A 17,190-nucleotide genomic window follows, 5' to 3' on the forward strand; every position below is an offset into this window, starting at 1 on the left:
CACGGTTTGGGTTTCTTAGTTACAGTGTTGATTTCGTCAACTAAAACTAAGATGAAAAATGTTCGTCGACTACATTTTTTCACTGACGAAAACTAAATGGAATCTAAATGAAAACTGAGCTACGATGACTAAAACCAAGACAAGACTAACACTAAAACATTCCGTGTGACTAAAATGTGACTAAAACTAAATGAAAACTGAGCTACGATGACTAAAACCAAGACTAGACTAACACTAAAACATTCCGTGTGACTAAAATGTGACTAAAACTAAATGAAAACTATTCAAGAGACTAGGGCAGTATTATGCGTGTCTTAAGTACCAGGTCTTATTACTTAACTTAAGACCTGGAGGCGTGATCAATGCCATTTGGCTATTCTGAGTGGCCAAATGGCATTGACCCTGCCTCCAGGTCTTAAGTTAAGTCATAAGACCTGGTACTTAAGACACGCATAATACTGCCCTATATGCTGCAAAAAACAACACTGCTTAGTTAACGGGGGAAAACCCACTCCTTTTCAACATTGAACTATGTCATTAATATACCTTAGAGTTGTTGGGGGTCATTATGATCAGTGACATCACGCTTTTTTGGTTTGTGATGTCACTGAACACATAACCCCAAGTTCTAGACCTCCAGTTCTAGGCAAAATAGAAGACTTCTACACAACAACTCTAAGGTATATTAATTGCATAGTTCAATGATGAAAATGAGTGGTTTTCCCCTTTAACGTGTCCATTTCCTGCTAGCTTTATATAACTTGTTCACTCTTTCTGTATCTCTCTCTCTCTCTCTCATCTCTCTCTCTCTCTCTTACCCAGGTCTTGTCCATGCGATCGCTCGTTGCCTTGTACGTAGAGCAGCGAGTAGCCATCGTAGATGAGCGCGGTGCCGTCAGGACACTGCGGGATGTCCACATTCTGGCTGTGTCTGGTCACCAGGAAGCCGTGATCCATGGAGGAGGGGCCGGGGGAACCCACCTGACCTGGAACGCCGTCCGGTCCAGGGGGGCCAGGGTACCCTCGGGGTCCTAAACAAGAGAGACAGACAGGTCGGAGGACCAGTGAGGATTTCGTCGACTGAAACTAAGACGAAAAATGTTCGTCGACTACCTTTTTTCACTGACCAAAACTGAATGGATACTAAATGAAAACTAAGCTATGACTAAAACGAGGACTAAATATATATTGACAATTTTGTCGACAAATAAGAACTACACTAAAATGTTAGGAAGGGACTGGTGGACAAGAGATCCAGTATAAGTAAAAGACACAAGTCATTTTACACTTGGTAGCATGCTGGAAATAGCCGATCTACAAGCTCACAACGCGTCGCAGCGCGACGCGTTGTGAGCTTGTAGATCGGCTTTTTTCAGCAAGTGTAAAATCAGCCATCACAACGGCATCAAGGCACGGCATCAAGGCACGCCAAAATGCACGTTAGTCGACTAGATCAACTAATATAACTAGAATAACACTAAAACATTACAGGTGACTAAAATGTGACAAAAACTCAAAATTAAAACTATTCAAAAGACTATGACTGAAACTAAAAACTAAATTTTGCTGTCCAAATCAACACTGATCGGGACGTACTGTACGTGAACAGGACAAGGTCAACACAGAGACTTCACAAAGGGACAGTTTTTTACCGGAGACAGACAGACAGTACATACATCAGTGGCGTGCACAGACATTTAGAGGGGCAGGTGCTCAAGTGAAAAAAAGGGCACCTTGTGCAGTGCGTGGAACCGGCCGGTTGCCTTAATAGTGTGAGATTTATAGATTTTGGGGCCTAAATAATATAATAGAAGATTTTTATCAAGACTTGATCAATGTCACCATCGTCCATATACTGTACAGTGTGTACACTGTACAAAAAAAAAGAAGAGGGCGGGAACCCCTTTTGGTGTTTTAAGCGTTAAGTTAAACTTTAGCTATTGAAAAATAGCAGATCTACAAGCTCATAGCGCGCCACCGAGTGGCGCGCTATGAACTTGTAGGTCTGCTATTTTTGAAAAATCGTTAAAATGTGCCTGAAATCTTTCAGAAAATTCTCATGATTTAGAAAACTTTTTTTTTTAATTTTGACGTCAGGCCTGAATGGGTTAAAGGGCACCCCCTAGTGTCTATCTGTGCACGCCACTGACATACATTATAATATTATAGCTGATGGACTCCATGGGCTCTTACCTGTCGGCCCAGTCAAGCCAGGCTCTCCTTTGGCTCCAAACTGGCCGTTGTACCCAGGGTGCCCCTCGTCACCCTTTGGCCCTGTGCCGCCTGTCACACCTGAAACATGGGCAGCACAAGAGGGGAAATGTTATGAATGGACTGATTACATGTTATCTGCCTCACACTCGGATAACTGACTCTGATTTTAACACCATTCAGGGCGGCGGGAGGATCCCCTTTTGGTGTTTTGGTGTAATAGCAGATGTACAAGCTCATAGCGCGGCACCGAGTGCCACGCTTGTAGATCTGCTATTTTGGAAAAATGGTGAAAATGTGTCGCAAATCTTTTAATATATATACTCGTTCAGAGCGAACGTTTTTAACTCAAATCTTTGCTTCTGGGAGGTCCCTGGAACACCATAATTTAATATGGGGGTCGGCGGCCAATTACATACATTTTTTGGGGTCCTTGACATGAAATAGTTTGACAATCACTGATATAGAAACATGGGTTTTTCAGAAAACTGTCGAGATTTAGAAGACATTATTTTGTAGAATCTGGTCTCAGTCCTAAAATGGGTAAAGTAAAGTCTTACCTTGTTGCCCTTTCAGGCCAGGGAAACCAGATGGTCCCTGGGGTCCTGGCAAGCCCTGCGGCCCTGGGAAGCCAATGTCTCCTTTGATGAATGTATTGTGGCCAGGTGGCCCAGGGGCTCCTTGATTACCTGGAGGAAAACAAAATAGTGTAAAATGAGAACATCTGGAACAGCAGAACATAAACAGATAACATTTTGGTTGCTTGCGTTGACACAGACTGACTGTCTCTCCTAGTTTTACCCTGTTCTCCTGGGAATCCTCTGTCTCCCAGCTCTCCTTTGAATCCAAACGTCCCGATTACACCCTTCGGACCTATAAGAGTATAGTTGAAAATCAGAGTTAGACCCTTCAGAATGTATGTGTTCGTTAAGTGAATCAGACAACGGCCCTCATACAACCTCCTTTTGAAGGCTTATCTTCCACACACACAAACACAGAGTATAGTATACTATAGGCCACTCACCTGGGAAGCCAGGGACACCTTGTAATCCCATCTCTCCTTTAAGTCCATCAACACCTGGAAGGCCAGCTTGTCCCTACACACACACACACACACACACATGCACACACACAGTTACTTATAACAGAGTCTAAAAGAGACCAATAATTGAACAAAGGTCAGGTATATAAGAAGTTAAATAACGGTAAAAGTCATGGAGGAGTGACTGGAAGTGAACCTACAGGTAGCCCAGAGCTTCCGTGATCACCCTTATGTCCCGTCTCCCCCTGGACGCCAGGGGAGCCCTGGGTTCCTTTGTCTCCCTTCGAGCCCTCTCGGCCTGGCACGCCGGACGGCCCCGGGCCTCCAGTTGATCCTGTTTTGGATGAAGGAGAAGAGAATGAAGGTTGTGTGTGTGTGTGTGTGCGTGTGTGTGTGTGTGTTTGTGTGCGCGCGTGCTTTAGACACAACTGTCTGGTGGTGTGTGGCATATACCTGCTTCTCCGGTAGGACCTGGTTCCCCTTGGTCTCCTTTGGCGCCCTCTGTGGAGTCTCCGGGGAGACCGCTCTCTCCCGTCTCACCCCGGGGACCGTCGATGCCTACGAAGCCCTTGTCACCCTTGACCCCGGGGATCCCCGAGTGGCCAGGGGTGCCGGGGAAACCGGGGCTGCCTTTGTCACCTGCAGGGCGAGGCAGAAGAGGAGCGAGCAAAATTATGTTATGAGGCTTTGAATGAGGACCGAAAGGAACGGTTGAACCGTAAGGCAGTGATTCCCGATCTGTGGGACGGGACTCCGGGCCCATTGGTAGGCCGCGAGATGAGAGTATTGGGAAGTGGGGGGCCCCCCAAATATTTGACCAAACACTAAGGTTTTAATGATAATGTATCATGAATGTAAAATAAATAATCTATCTATAAATGCACTAAGTCTCTGTACGTATACGTGTGAAATCCACGTTAACTCGAGAACCGTTCGCCCCACCGACATCAAATTCGACACATGCGTTCCGCACCCCCACAGGGAGTGCAGTACCCGGTTGTCCAGAACCGCCACAAAAGGCCTCTGGACCAGGCCCCTGCCCGGGCGCTGGACCAGGCCCCTGTCCAAGCTCCATATATGGAGCTGGCCTGTTCCGACGTCACAAATATGTTCTGACATCTGCATAGACTGATACAGAAATCTCCATATATGGGCATAAAAGGGACACGGACAGATGGGTGGAACGGGTACTCTGACACGGGTACAACGGGTATTGCATAGCCGGGTGGGGTACGGAAACTTCCATCGTTACCGACTAGGTGCTCTACAGCTGGGCACCGTCTAGTCTAGTGTATAGGAAATGTCATGGTATTTTCTTCTTTTAAAGGTGTGTTGTCCCCGTGTTCTCCCCGTGTCCCCTAGGGTAGATACCCTCACAAAAAACATGCAGTAATCCTGGTCTCTAAACTGCCTCTCCCTGGCCAGCCGGGGCGCCTGATGGAGGTGAAAGGAACTGGTTGGAATAACGTGTTCCTTCCATGCGCTACGTCCAACCAGGGGAACTCCCCCCTGTCAGGTGTAAAGGAGCAACTTGGACACTCAGGCATGAAGGAAGCATGAGTTCAAGTCCGTTGCTCTCCCCATGTCCCCCATATATGGGGACTAGGTCGGTCGGAGGGTGTGTAGAGCCCAGGATCACATTAGATAATTGACACACGGGTGAAAAATGGGTTACAAAATCGTGGGATAAAAATATATATTTAAAAGTGTGTTGGGAACCGCTGCCATTATGTTATGCTTTAGCTATTGAAAAATATCAGATCTACAAGCTCGTAGCGCGCCACCGAGTGGCGCGCTACGAGCTTGTAGGTCTGCTATTTTTGAAAAATCGAAGAACGACTGACATAGAAACATAGCTTTTTCAGAAAACTGTCAGGATGTAGAAGACATTTTTAGAATCTGATCTCAGGTCAAAATGGGTTAAAGTCCAAATACAGTATATCATCATCAACATCATCATCCATACATGGATTCCCACACTTAGAGAGGCATGGATGAGAGCGTTCTTACCTCTGCCACCAGATTGTCCAGGGGTGCCAGGGACACCCTTGCCCGCTAAGCCTGCAGAGATGGATAGGGGGACATAAACGCTTGAAAAGGAACAAAATGTTCTTACAATCATAAGTATTTGGTCATTTTAAAGGTTTCAGAGTCAGATCTGTTAAAGATGGGAGTGCCGTGATTTTTGTACTTTGTCTGTTTTGTATGTGTCTATGGATTATTACTCTATTACTCTAAGTCTAATAGACCCCCAGGTGTGGTCATAATATTCAAATGTCTTCCCTGTGTATTTTTTGGTTTCTTCCTGAAAGCTGAACGCTCAATGGCAAATGCACCACTTTAGTGACATCATAACGCTAACCCCTCCCACATTACCAAACAGCTGTGGGGGTGAGGCTTTTAAGTTCAGGTGGGGGTGGTGTACTATACTTAATGAACTTAATGAATGGGTGTGTGACCACATAAAAACATCATTTTAACACTTTCTGTACACTTTTTTTTTGAAAAAATCATGATTTAGGGGGGGGGGGGGGAATAAAATCACGGCACTCCATCTTTGGCAGTAATGTTTTTGTTGTTCTATGGTCATCATCAGTACAGCTGTGCATTTTGGACTTCTCGGTGTTAAGTCCTCTTGTACTGACCAGCGTCTCCCCTCTCCCCCGAGGACCCAGGTATGCCGTCCACTCCAGCCTCTCCTTTCTCTCCAAGTGGACCAGTAGCACCCTGCCGGCCTGGTTCGCCTAAAACGGAGACCATGTTTCTCACAATGAGAGTTGCCTACTAGTACCTTTGGATAGGCATCAAAAAGCCTCTCAACCGGCCCCTATAGAGCGTCGCAGTCCCGCCTCCTACCCTGGACCAGGAAATGAAACCCAATGCATTATTCTCATAGACATTTCTTAAAGTATTTATTTAAAGACGGTTACGCCGCGGACAAAGCCAACTCGAGTCGTGACAACTCATGACAACACAAACAATATCTTGGACCAAACAAATAATTAGAAAGAAGAAAAAAACGGCAGGTTACAACACTTTTTTTGTTGTTTTTCTTCTTTGTAATTATTTTTTTGGTCCAAAATATTGTTTGTGTTGTCATGAGTTGTCACGACTCGAGTTGGCTTTGTCCGCGGCGTAACCGTCTTTAAATAAATACTTTAAGTAATGTCTATGAGAATAATGCATTGGGTTTCATTTCCTGGTCCAGGGTAGGAGGCGGGACTGCGACGCTCTATAGAGGCCATGCTCAGGGGTCATCGCCATGTTGGCTCATGGTGGACATGTTTGTCAACATTCCATTTTTGCCACGAACATACAAAATTAGTTGACAATAACATTACCAGAAACACATGAATAGATAGCCCTGAATGACCACAACAACAGGTCTGTAACTCTGAGAGTGTTCAAATGGAACCAAATGGACCCATTTGGTTCCAAATTACATTACGGGTCCATTTGGTTCCATTTGAACACTCTCAGACTTAAGGGGGTCTCTTTGCAAATAAAACGTTTTAGAACCACTAGTACTAATTCGGAAATAGTCCCTCATTGTACCTGGTTTTGATCCCCATCTCTATACTAGCCAGTAGGGCTAAAAGGTGAACAAATTAATCCAATATGTATCTACAACAGCATGTGTGTCTGTGTTCTCGTTTAAAAAAAAACAAACATGTGTGTTGCTTACCTGGTCGACCTGGGCGACCGGGCTCTCCAGATGATCCAGGCAGCCCAGAAATACCCTTATCTCCTGGTCTACCGGGCTGACCTGCACACACACACGCGCGCGCACACGCACATACGCACACACGCACGCACACGCACACACGCACACACACACACACACACGCACACACACACACACACACACACGCACACACACGCACACGTTAGAGAGTACAAGTGAGCCTACTGTATATAAAGTAACACAATGCCACTGGTTGGCCCACACACACCGATGCACAACGAGCATATTACGATACATGATGATGAGTTCTGACCTGGATATCCGATGTTTCCCAGGTCTCCCTTTGTCCCTGGCGTTCCTGGCATGCCACCATGCCCCATGCCACCCTTGTGACCCTTCTCCCCTGGGTTCCCTGGGTTCCCCGGGAAGCCCGTCTGACCCTGTTGGCCGTTAAGAAACAGGAGACGGAGAGAGAGAGAGAGGGGACAAACAGAACGGAGAACAGTTGAAAAAAAGTTACAGAAAGATAAGGGGCGGCTCAGGGGGTAGAGTGGCCGGTTAGAGCAGCAGGATGGGAACCGCAAGGTTGCCAGTTCGAACCCGGGCTCTCCCCAGAGTTAGTGTCGAAGTGTCCTTGAGCAAGACTCTGAACCCCTAATTACTCCTGATGTGATGCTTGGTGCCTTGCATGGTTTCCGCCGCCATCGGTGTATGAATGTGTGTGTGAATGTAATGTAATCTATATAAAGCGCCATGGATAAAGGCGCAATATAAATGCGTGGCATTGTGAAAATGATGATGATGATATAAATGCACCATTTACCCTAAGGGAGCTGGTGGGCTGATGAAAGCCATTTCTGATTCATGAGAAGGTTGTTGGAGGTGTATAAAAACTTAACTATACAACTAGTGCTATTGTGACTGATTAGCAGTGGTGGAAAAAGTACTCAAATGTTTTACTTAAGTAAAAGTATCAATACTGCAGTGTACTGTAGATGTACACCCGCTACAAGTACAAGTCCCATTAGTAAAAGTACAAAAGTATCGGCATCAAAATGTACTTAAAAGTACTGAAAGTAAATGTACTCACTGTGCAGAATGTCCCATTTCACAAGTTCAAAGTCCGAAATGTATATACGGCTGAAGTGGTTAATGTATGTTTTCCAATCAAAATTAAAATCTCCAAAGTAACTAGTAACTAAAGTTTTCAAATAATTGTAGTGGAGTAAAAGTAAAAGTATTGGAAATTGGAAATACAAATATCTCAAAACTGTACTTAGTAAAAGTAAATGTACTAAGTTACTGTCCACCACTGCATGCTGATTAGTTTACCTTCTCTCCGGGTGGTCCTGCGAAGCCTATGCCCGGCTCACCGTCCAGTCCCTTGTCTCCCTTTTCTCCATCTACGCCTCGGAACCCAGTATGACCAGTTGTGCCAATCCCACCTTTAGTACCCTTTGGGCCGTACGGGCCTACACGCACGCACACACACACACACACACACACACACACACACACACACACACACACACACACACACACACACACACACACACACACACACACACACACACACACACACACACACACACACACACACACACACACACACACACACACACACACACACACACACACACACACACACACACACACACACACACACACACACACAAGAGACGCTGGTTAGATCATGTGTAAAATCAGATTTTAAATAACTTTTAAATGACCAACAATATATTTTTTCTCGCTGGGTGCCTTGCCATCTTGGAGCATGGGGGGGGGTTTGAATCATACCTGGTATTCCCATCTCTCCAACGTCACCCTTATAACCTGGGTTTCCAAGGCTGCCAGGCTCTCCAGGCATACCTAGATCTCCTTTGTCACCTGAAACAAAGTCAAACATTCCCCAGATATAAAGAAATAGAGCGAATGATGAAATACAATGTAACGTTATAAGGTGCTCTGTCTACAATACATACGGTACATGGTACAGTATATGCGTATGTACAGTATGTACAGTATCTGTACACACTCATTACACACTGTTGGTTACTGTTAAAAGCTTTTTTTGGGGTATATAAGCTCACCTGGCTGGCCAGGTAGACCAGGCTCTCCATCCACCCCTGCCAGCCCATTGTCCCCACGCACTCCTTGGAAGCCCTTCTCTCCAGAGGGGCCAGAGTTACCTGATGACAACAACATCATTTTTATATTTAGTTTAATATATTTATTATATATATATTAAAAAAAAAGAGAAACCTTACTGGCTTACAACCTAGCCAGTTAATGTAGCCTACAGAAAGATAAAGTGCCACATAATAATCCTGGGTGCAAACGTAACCCCAATCCTGCATCCGCGCCTTTTAAGCCTCGGTTAACCGCTTAGACGTCAATTCTCCATTCATTGTCAATGGGAATTTAATGTTTGTGCAAGATGAAGATCTACATTAATAGAATGTAGGAGGGGTTAGCGCCCCTAAAACAAATCAGGAAATCATCATATAAAGGAAGTAAAAAGGGAAAAACATGTACAGTAGGGGGAAAAGGGGGTGGGGGGGGGACTATTATGACATGCCTTAGAACATGAACACTATGGTTCACGTCCCAGTAATCTCTCAAGAGCGCCACTGCCTCTAAAGCATGGAATGTTGTTAGTAGGAATAAACACAGAAGTGTCACGACCCGTGACCTGTTCTGTCACCCTGCTGTGTTTTCATATGTTCCTAGTTTTAGTTAGTGTTTTACTGCTCTGTTCCTTTTTATTCTGTAGTAATCTCTCTTGGTTTACTTTATTATTACTTTATTATTTGAACTGAGCTGCCTCTCATCTTGCTCTTGGGTCCTACACTGTCTGGACTCAAACCGTGTGACACAGAAGCACCCGGCAGGAAGTGGACTAAGAAAGCGGAAGAGGCAAACCAAAATCCATTTCCCAGATTGATGTCCCATGGCATCCCAGACTAAAGTAAACTTAACTTAACTGGTTCCAGGTTTGACGTCACATAATGAAAACAACAAGCTATTGTCGCATGTTGTCCCTAGTGGGACAAGTATGTAAATAATGTCATTATGTATACTAGCGCCTGAATAAAAAGGCTTAAACTCTCCGAGCTGCTCCAGCATCTACTCCTTTCTCATGTAAATAATGTATTTTTGAGTGGTGTAAACCACTCCAACAACTGGCTTTGTTAGTTTACGTGTCCACGTGTTTGTTCGTACCAAAAAAATGAGCATGGTTGCTATGGTCACTCAGTTCACACGGGTGTGATTTCATTACGTCAGACATTACGTCAGACCACAGCTGATCAGGCTATATAAGACCTTGCACCACTCAGTTCACACGGGTGTGATTTTTTACTGTACCTCTGTCTCCGAGGTCTCCTTTCTCCCCCTTCATGTGCTCCATATCGACATCACTCATGTTCCCAGCAGGGCCCTGCAGACCCGTTTCTCCCCTCTCTCCCTTAGGTCCACTGTCACCGAACCCCCCTCTTGGTCCAGTAAGACCAGGGTCACCTGTTCAAAGGAAGGAGAAAGGGAAGAGGGGAAGAGTTGCTATATCAATCTGTGTGTGTGTGTGTGTGTGTGTGTGTGTGTGTGTGTGTGTGTGTGTGTGTGTGTGTGTGTGTGTGTGTGTGTGTGTGTGTGTGTGTGTGTGTGTGTACAGTAAAATCCTCTTCTCTCTCACCTCTACCACCAGGACTTCCAGGTACTCCAAAAATTCCAGGCGATCCAGGGAATCCCGGTGTTCCGATGACTCCCATCTCTCCCTTAGGACCTATAAAGAGACACACACACACACACACACACACACACACACACACACACACACACACACACACACACGCACACGCACACGCACACGCAGAGCGAACGTTTTTAACTCAAATCTTTGCTTCTGCTTATTTTTCAGATGGGGATCGGTGGCCAATTACATATATTTTTTGGGGTCGTTGACATAAAATATTGAGCACCACTGATATAGAAACATCAGAAAACTGTCAAGACATTTTTTTTATTTTGACGTCAGGCCTAAATGGGTTAATTAATATAAATGGTATTTTTGTAAGTTTGGGTCCCAGAGGGGGACCCACCACATTTTGTCTTTTGGGTCTGGAGTTCCTAAAGTGTTTTGGTAAGCCCTGGTTCTGCAGTGTGACTGTCGGTCTCACCGATGACTCCAGTCAGCCCGTCCCTCCCTGTCGGGCCTGATCGACCCGGGAAGCCTCTAGATCCCTTCAGTCCTGGGAAGCCACTCGCTCCTTTATCTCCCTGAGGTCCAGGCATGTCCAGACCAGTAGGACCCGGAAAGCCCTTGTCCCCCTTCACGCCAGATGGACCTGCATTCACACACACACACACACACACACACACACACACACACACACACACACACACACACACACACACACACACACACACACACACACACACATACACATACACATACACATACACATACACATACACACACACACACACACACACACACTTTTGAAATATATTCAGTGATTTTCTGAAAAACAAACTCCTGTTATTTGATAGAATTGTTGTGGTCAAATCAGACATTTTCTTAAACTCTGGCAAGTCATTATAGGCAAAAATAATAATTAAAAAAGATAGCTCACGACACGTTGCACCACAATAAACTGTGAACTTGTAGACCGACTATTTGTCAGCCTTCTGATTGGTCCCTTACTGACTATACCAGCAGGCTCTTTCCGCCCTGGTTCCACCTTGTTTACATTGAATTTGCTAAAACATCATTTTAGGAAAAAACTCAAAACAAACATGATATGCCCAGTCACCACGCTGCACCTGTGATGTTCCTTTTTTTTACTGGCACCAAGTTTAAAATAAGAATTGAATTCAATTTCAATGGTAGTGGATGGAGAGAAAGGATTTTTGTCCAACCACAAAACTGCAACCAATGGGTGCGAAGAGGAGGGGCACAACCATGGGCGGGACTTGACAAAGGGTGAATTGTTAAATGTTTTTGTGGTTAAGTGTTTAAAGCGTTTCACTCACCGTAAGGGCCGGCTTCTCCGGGAGGTCCGTCGGGTCCAGAGGGCCCTGGTAGACCTGGCCCTGGGGGGCCCGATCGACCAGCATCTCCAGGGTTTCCTTGGTGGCCATATTCCCCTAAAGAGGTAAAGGTGAACGTAAAGACAAACACATTCATGCCAGGTTTACATTTCCTTATTCCACATAGCATACAGTATACAAAAACAGTTCCCACTTCGAGCCTCTTTCACCCAAATGTCCCTTCTACATGTCACTAGGCCTGCTTGTGATGGTGCAATGGTGTGTGAGCCAGAGATCTCGACGGAATAGGCTCAGATGCCAGACAGTGGCCTTGTGGTTAGAGTGTCTGCCCTGAAACTGGGAGGTCGGGGGTTCGATCCCCGGCTGGGTCATACCAAAGACTGTAAAAATGGGACCCAATACCCAATGCTTGGCACTCAGCATCAAAGGGTTGGATTGGGGGGTCAAATCTACTAATCAAATGATTCCCGAGCGCGGCACGGCTGCAGCTCACCGCTCCTTGGCTGCGGCTCACCGCTCCAAGAGATAGGTCAAATGCGGAGAACAGATTTCACTGCTACTATGAGCTTGTAGATCTGCTATTTTTGAAAAATCGTGAAAATATTTATTTCAGAAAACTGGAACATTTAGAAGATTTTTTTTTTAATGTTGAGGTCAGGTCTAAATGGGTCAAAAGTCAGCCATTATTATTTATGTGCCTATATGGACTGTAGGAAATACGCTACCTTTGATTCCCTGAGGCCCTGGTTGTCCCGTCTGTCCTTCTTGTCCAGGAACACCGGCTAGACCAAGGTTGCCCCTTTCTCCGGGGAATCCAGTCACCCCTGGGTTGCCTTGTGAACCTTTGGGGCCTGGCAGACCTCGGCCAGGTTCACCCTGTATTAGGGAACACATTCAGTTACAGTGCATTCAAGTCTCCCAGAGAATCATGTGCCTCTCACGTGGATATTATCATAATATGTGGCTATGGAAATATAGGTAAAGGACATTATGTTTTGTTGTGTTCTTGAGTTCTGGAGAGGATAAAAAAACAACATCTGCACACCTGTTTTAAAGCTCCAAAGAACTTACTGTTATTACTGGTGCAACGTTTTGACCCCTTTAGGTCTTCATCAGGCAAATCATCATTAATAATACTAATAATTATTCAAAATGAATATGAATATGACTTATGTGTTCTTATACCTAACCCTTACCAGCTATAGTCCCTAACATGACACAGCATGACATGACATGACATGACATGACATGACATGACATGACACAACACGACGCGACGCAACACCATAACAACACACTGTACACACCTTTGGACCAGATACACCGGACCTTCCTGATGTGCCATCTTGTCCTGGTCTTCCTGCCTCTCCTGGTAAACCTGGGGCTCCGGGGATTCCAGAGAATCCTGGCAAAATAGAAAAAAAGGATTGTTTTGTCTGAGCAACAGTGAAAGTATAGCCAATCCAAACCAATAGGTCCTAGGCTCAAGCAGAAACTTAAAATATTGAACTAAATTAAACTAAATTGAAAAGCCAGTATTTAGTTCAATATTCCTAATCTCAGGAATAGCCACTCTAATGTTCTGTTTTATCATGGAGAGGCTTGTGTACATTCTTATGGGCATGTGAGGCGGAAAGCATTGCCGAATCAACCGCTCCGAGGGCCCTCATGGAGCTACACCAAATCAAAAGGCCCCATGCACGTGATTCACGTGCGCGTAACACAATCAAGGACGACACTTTTCGCGTTTGCGCGCCCGGTGAATGAACGCGCTCACCGCCAGCACTATCACCGCTGCTCCAGAGTTAAAGGCTGCTCCTGGACGCTTTTTGAGTCTCCTCCCACCGAGTGGTTAAGAAACTGTTGGACAACCAAAAACACTAGCTGGAGTTCCTGTGTTGCGTTATATTGAAATCGGTGACTACTACAGAGGTGAGGCTTCCAAAGGTACCTTTCGCCTGAAAGGTTTTGAAGGGTACCTTTCAAAACCTCAGAGGAAGAGACGGACAGAACCTAACTGTATGAACACGGTTTGTGACGGAAGCAACAGCTGTACCTATTTGAAATAGTCTCTCGCACAGGGCCCTGCAAGCTGCGGGCTTAAGCTCCACTAAATTCCATTGTTAATCCAGGGCCTGGCGGCAAGGATTTGGTTTTTAAAGGCCATTAAAGAACCGTTTCCCCCGCAGTTCTCATTAATAGCCTAGCAGATGTCACGATTTCCACTCCTGCAGGCTGCAGAAAAAACACTTTGGCCGGACTTTACACTTGATTGTATTACCTTAGTAAACATTTTCATAAACACTTTGTTTTCAATCTACAAATGAATGGGGCGCCCTTCGTCCATATTTCTTTTAAATCTATGGATGTATAATATATCATACCTTTTGGGCCAGGTAGGCCCGGCATTCCAATTCCAGGTAAACCTCTATCGCCCTTCTGTCCAGGGAATCCTGGTAAGCCGTGGTCTCCAGGGGATCCATGGTCACCTGCATGGGGCCAAACAGTCTGAATGTTAATCACTGATGTTCCAACTCGCCCCGGGAACTGTGAACCAGCTTCTACTTTTGCATTGTAATTGCTTATAAAAAAATTATGCGATACTGTTGTCAGGCTAAATTGCAAAGTTAAGTCAATTGTAATGTCACGACATCAAAAGACAAAGAACATTTAACATAGATTTGTGCTTAGGTGTAAAAAAAAAAAAGATATATTGATTCTGAAATATTGGATGAGAATAACGATAATGGAACAAGTATGGTGAAACCCACCTTGAAGTCCAGGTAAGCCAGTTTCTCCTCGCAGTCCAGATACACCATGAGGCCCAGGCATGTTCACAACTTTACCTCGCTCTCCTTTTCCGCCTTTGAGAGGTAAAGAATACATTGCAGATACATTAAACAGGTTGTGTGTGTGTGTGTGTGTGTGTGTGTGTGTGTGTGTGTGTGTGTGTGTGTGTGTGTGTGTGTGTGTGTGTGTGTGTGTGTGTGTGTGTGTGCGTGTTATAATTCCATTATTTGGAATTATAACAAACCTGGGGTATCAATGTAGATTTGCCATACTGATATTCGGAAGCCTCGGCCATGTGCATAAACTGACCATGAGTGGCCTAAGAATAGCTGGCTGCATGACAAAGAGCAAAGCCAAACAACTTGCCAAATACTGTTCTGTTTCGGCTGGCAGTTTGTCTGTGTGGAGGAGGAGGTGCCATGTGTATCCTTAAGTGAACATAAACTGTCAACCCCGTTATATTTGTTTCCTTGTAAAATTAATTGTAATTTGTGGATTCAAATAAAGAACAAAAATGTGTGCGTGCGTGCGTGCGTGCGTGCGTGCGTGCGTGCGTGCGTGCGTGTGTGCGTGCATGCGTGCGTGGGTATCCCTTTTTGTGTCTGCCTGTCAATCTGATTATGAGTGTAATGCATCATGCCTACCTGGTCGCCCAGGGATTCCCGGAGTTCCTGGGTTCCCGAGACCGCCCTTATCTCCAGGCTCACCTGGCCGACCAAACCCTGCCACCCCAGGGGGGCCTCTCTCTCCTTGGGGCCCAATGAGACCCGGCTCGCCATCCAGTCCGCGGTCACCCTTGGTGCCCTCTCTGGCCTGCAAGCAAGATTAAACGGTATGAATGTGCACACCATTTTCTTTCTAGCTTTGCGATGCTGTTATATTCCAATTTTATCTCGGTATAAATAAAGTATCTAATGAGAGATGTATGGCAACATCCAGAGTGGTAATTTAGCTTAGAAAATCAACCCAAGTTGTCCATCCACTATTTTACGGAATTCTACTCTAAACTATATCAATGGGTGTGCAGCGCGCCACAAAGACAAACCTACAGTATAAGTGGTCCTTGAAGGCACCTTCCTTCCAACTTTGAGTGTGCAACTATTATATATTTTAATTAAAATATAATTATATTTCATAAATGTTTCCAGAACATCTCATCTCCACTCCTGACCAATTCTATAATACATTATATAATACAGAACCAATATATTTTTTTAAGTGTTTTTTGTGGCTTTCGCCTTTATTTTTATATTTTTTATAGAGGGACAGACAGTAGGCTGACAGGAAATGGGGAGGTGACATGCAGTAAAGGCCGTCGGGATCGGGAGTCGAACCCGCAGCACACTGCCATGACTGGGTTACCAGCCAGGGTGCCTGGACCGCTGAGCCACGACCCAGGTCAGAACCAATCAATATTGTGAGTGACCTGTCCCTTTCTTTACTGGTGTAGAAGGGAGTGACTGGAGACCAGAAGACCCCAACCTGGCACCTGACAGAACTGTACAATCTCACCCCAAACCCAAAAAACAACAAAATGAACCCATAATAACACTCTACTTACAGCCTCTCCCTTGGGTCCCGGCAGACCTGAGAGTCCTTCTTTCCCTGGAAGTCCGTCCACGCCTGGCAGCCCTGGTGAACCAGCAACACCAGGTAGACCTAGGTCACCTTTCAGCCCAGGAGCTACGAACACATCCCCGGGTTCACCGACGGCACCGGGCTCTCCCATCAAGCCAGGGTTGCCTGAAACACCCTGCAGACAAAGTAGAAAGAACAACTAGTAGAGAGGTTTTGGTAGACATTCTGTAGTAGTAGCCTATACATAAACGTAATACGCAAACGTAATGCTATTGCGTTTGTGGAAATGCAATGAGCCTGTAAGTTGGCCAGTGGCGTGCACAGATAGACACTAGGGGGTGCTAGAGCACCACCTGCCCTTGCCCTCTGGACAGCAATGTGCCCTTTTGGACAGTTTTGTACACTGTACAGTATGTGGACCATGGTGACATTGATCAATTCTTGATAAAAAAGCTTCTAATATATTATTTATGCCCCAAAATCTATAAATCTCACACTATTAAGGCAACCAGCCGGTTCCACGCGCTGCACAAGGTGCCCTTTTTTCACTTGAGCACCTGCCCCTCTAAATGTCTGTGCACGCCACTGAAGTTGGCAATGTGTAGGACAGGTCGTGACATTTGTCACTAAATGGATCCTTCCAGTAGGAGTATTTCGAGGCCACAGGGATCCTACTTACATCTCTGCCTGCACCTCCAGCGGGGCCAAACTGCCCCTTGTCTCCTTTCCTGCCCGCTGGTCCAGGAAAACCTGCCAACGACCAATTAAGGAACCCAGGTGTTATTAAGTACCTCCTTACTCATTGTAGCAGACATGAATATCAATATACAGCACA

At 45.4% G+C, this 17,190-nt stretch overlaps 1 protein-coding gene across 1 annotated transcript in view; it reads right to left on the reverse strand.

The window, feature by feature from the left end:
* The window catches only part of col4a1 (collagen, type IV, alpha 1), a 68,706-nt gene that overhangs the window by 5,132 nt on the left and 46,384 nt on the right, over window positions 1–17,190 (reverse strand). Inside the window, exons 24-48 of the mRNA XM_079518748.1 lie at window positions 17,035–17,105; window positions 16,339–16,530; window positions 15,422–15,590; window positions 14,759–14,851; window positions 14,372–14,476; window positions 13,295–13,392; window positions 12,713–12,863; window positions 11,970–12,083; window positions 11,114–11,281; window positions 10,630–10,719; window positions 10,305–10,457; window positions 9,029–9,127; window positions 8,736–8,825; window positions 8,271–8,410; window positions 7,252–7,378; window positions 6,939–7,019; window positions 5,899–5,997; window positions 5,264–5,314; window positions 3,707–3,892; window positions 3,454–3,587; window positions 3,236–3,308; window positions 3,013–3,084; window positions 2,772–2,900; window positions 2,194–2,292; window positions 819–1,031 (exon numbers count right to left, since the gene is read on the reverse strand). Of these exons, the coding sequence (XP_079374874.1) occupies window positions 819–1,031; window positions 2,194–2,292; window positions 2,772–2,900; window positions 3,013–3,084; window positions 3,236–3,308; window positions 3,454–3,587; window positions 3,707–3,892; window positions 5,264–5,314; window positions 5,899–5,997; window positions 6,939–7,019; window positions 7,252–7,378; window positions 8,271–8,410; window positions 8,736–8,825; window positions 9,029–9,127; window positions 10,305–10,457; window positions 10,630–10,719; window positions 11,114–11,281; window positions 11,970–12,083; window positions 12,713–12,863; window positions 13,295–13,392; window positions 14,372–14,476; window positions 14,759–14,851; window positions 15,422–15,590; window positions 16,339–16,530; window positions 17,035–17,105 (2,997 nt within the window). The remainder of the gene's footprint in view (window positions 1–818; window positions 1,032–2,193; window positions 2,293–2,771; window positions 2,901–3,012; window positions 3,085–3,235; window positions 3,309–3,453; window positions 3,588–3,706; window positions 3,893–5,263; window positions 5,315–5,898; window positions 5,998–6,938; window positions 7,020–7,251; window positions 7,379–8,270; window positions 8,411–8,735; window positions 8,826–9,028; window positions 9,128–10,304; window positions 10,458–10,629; window positions 10,720–11,113; window positions 11,282–11,969; window positions 12,084–12,712; window positions 12,864–13,294; window positions 13,393–14,371; window positions 14,477–14,758; window positions 14,852–15,421; window positions 15,591–16,338; window positions 16,531–17,034; window positions 17,106–17,190) is intronic.

The sequence above is a fragment of the Electrona antarctica genome (assembly GCF_951216825.1).
Source record: "Electrona antarctica genome assembly, chromosome: 13".
Classification (NCBI taxonomy): Eukaryota; Metazoa; Chordata; class Actinopteri; order Myctophiformes; family Myctophidae; genus Electrona; species Electrona antarctica.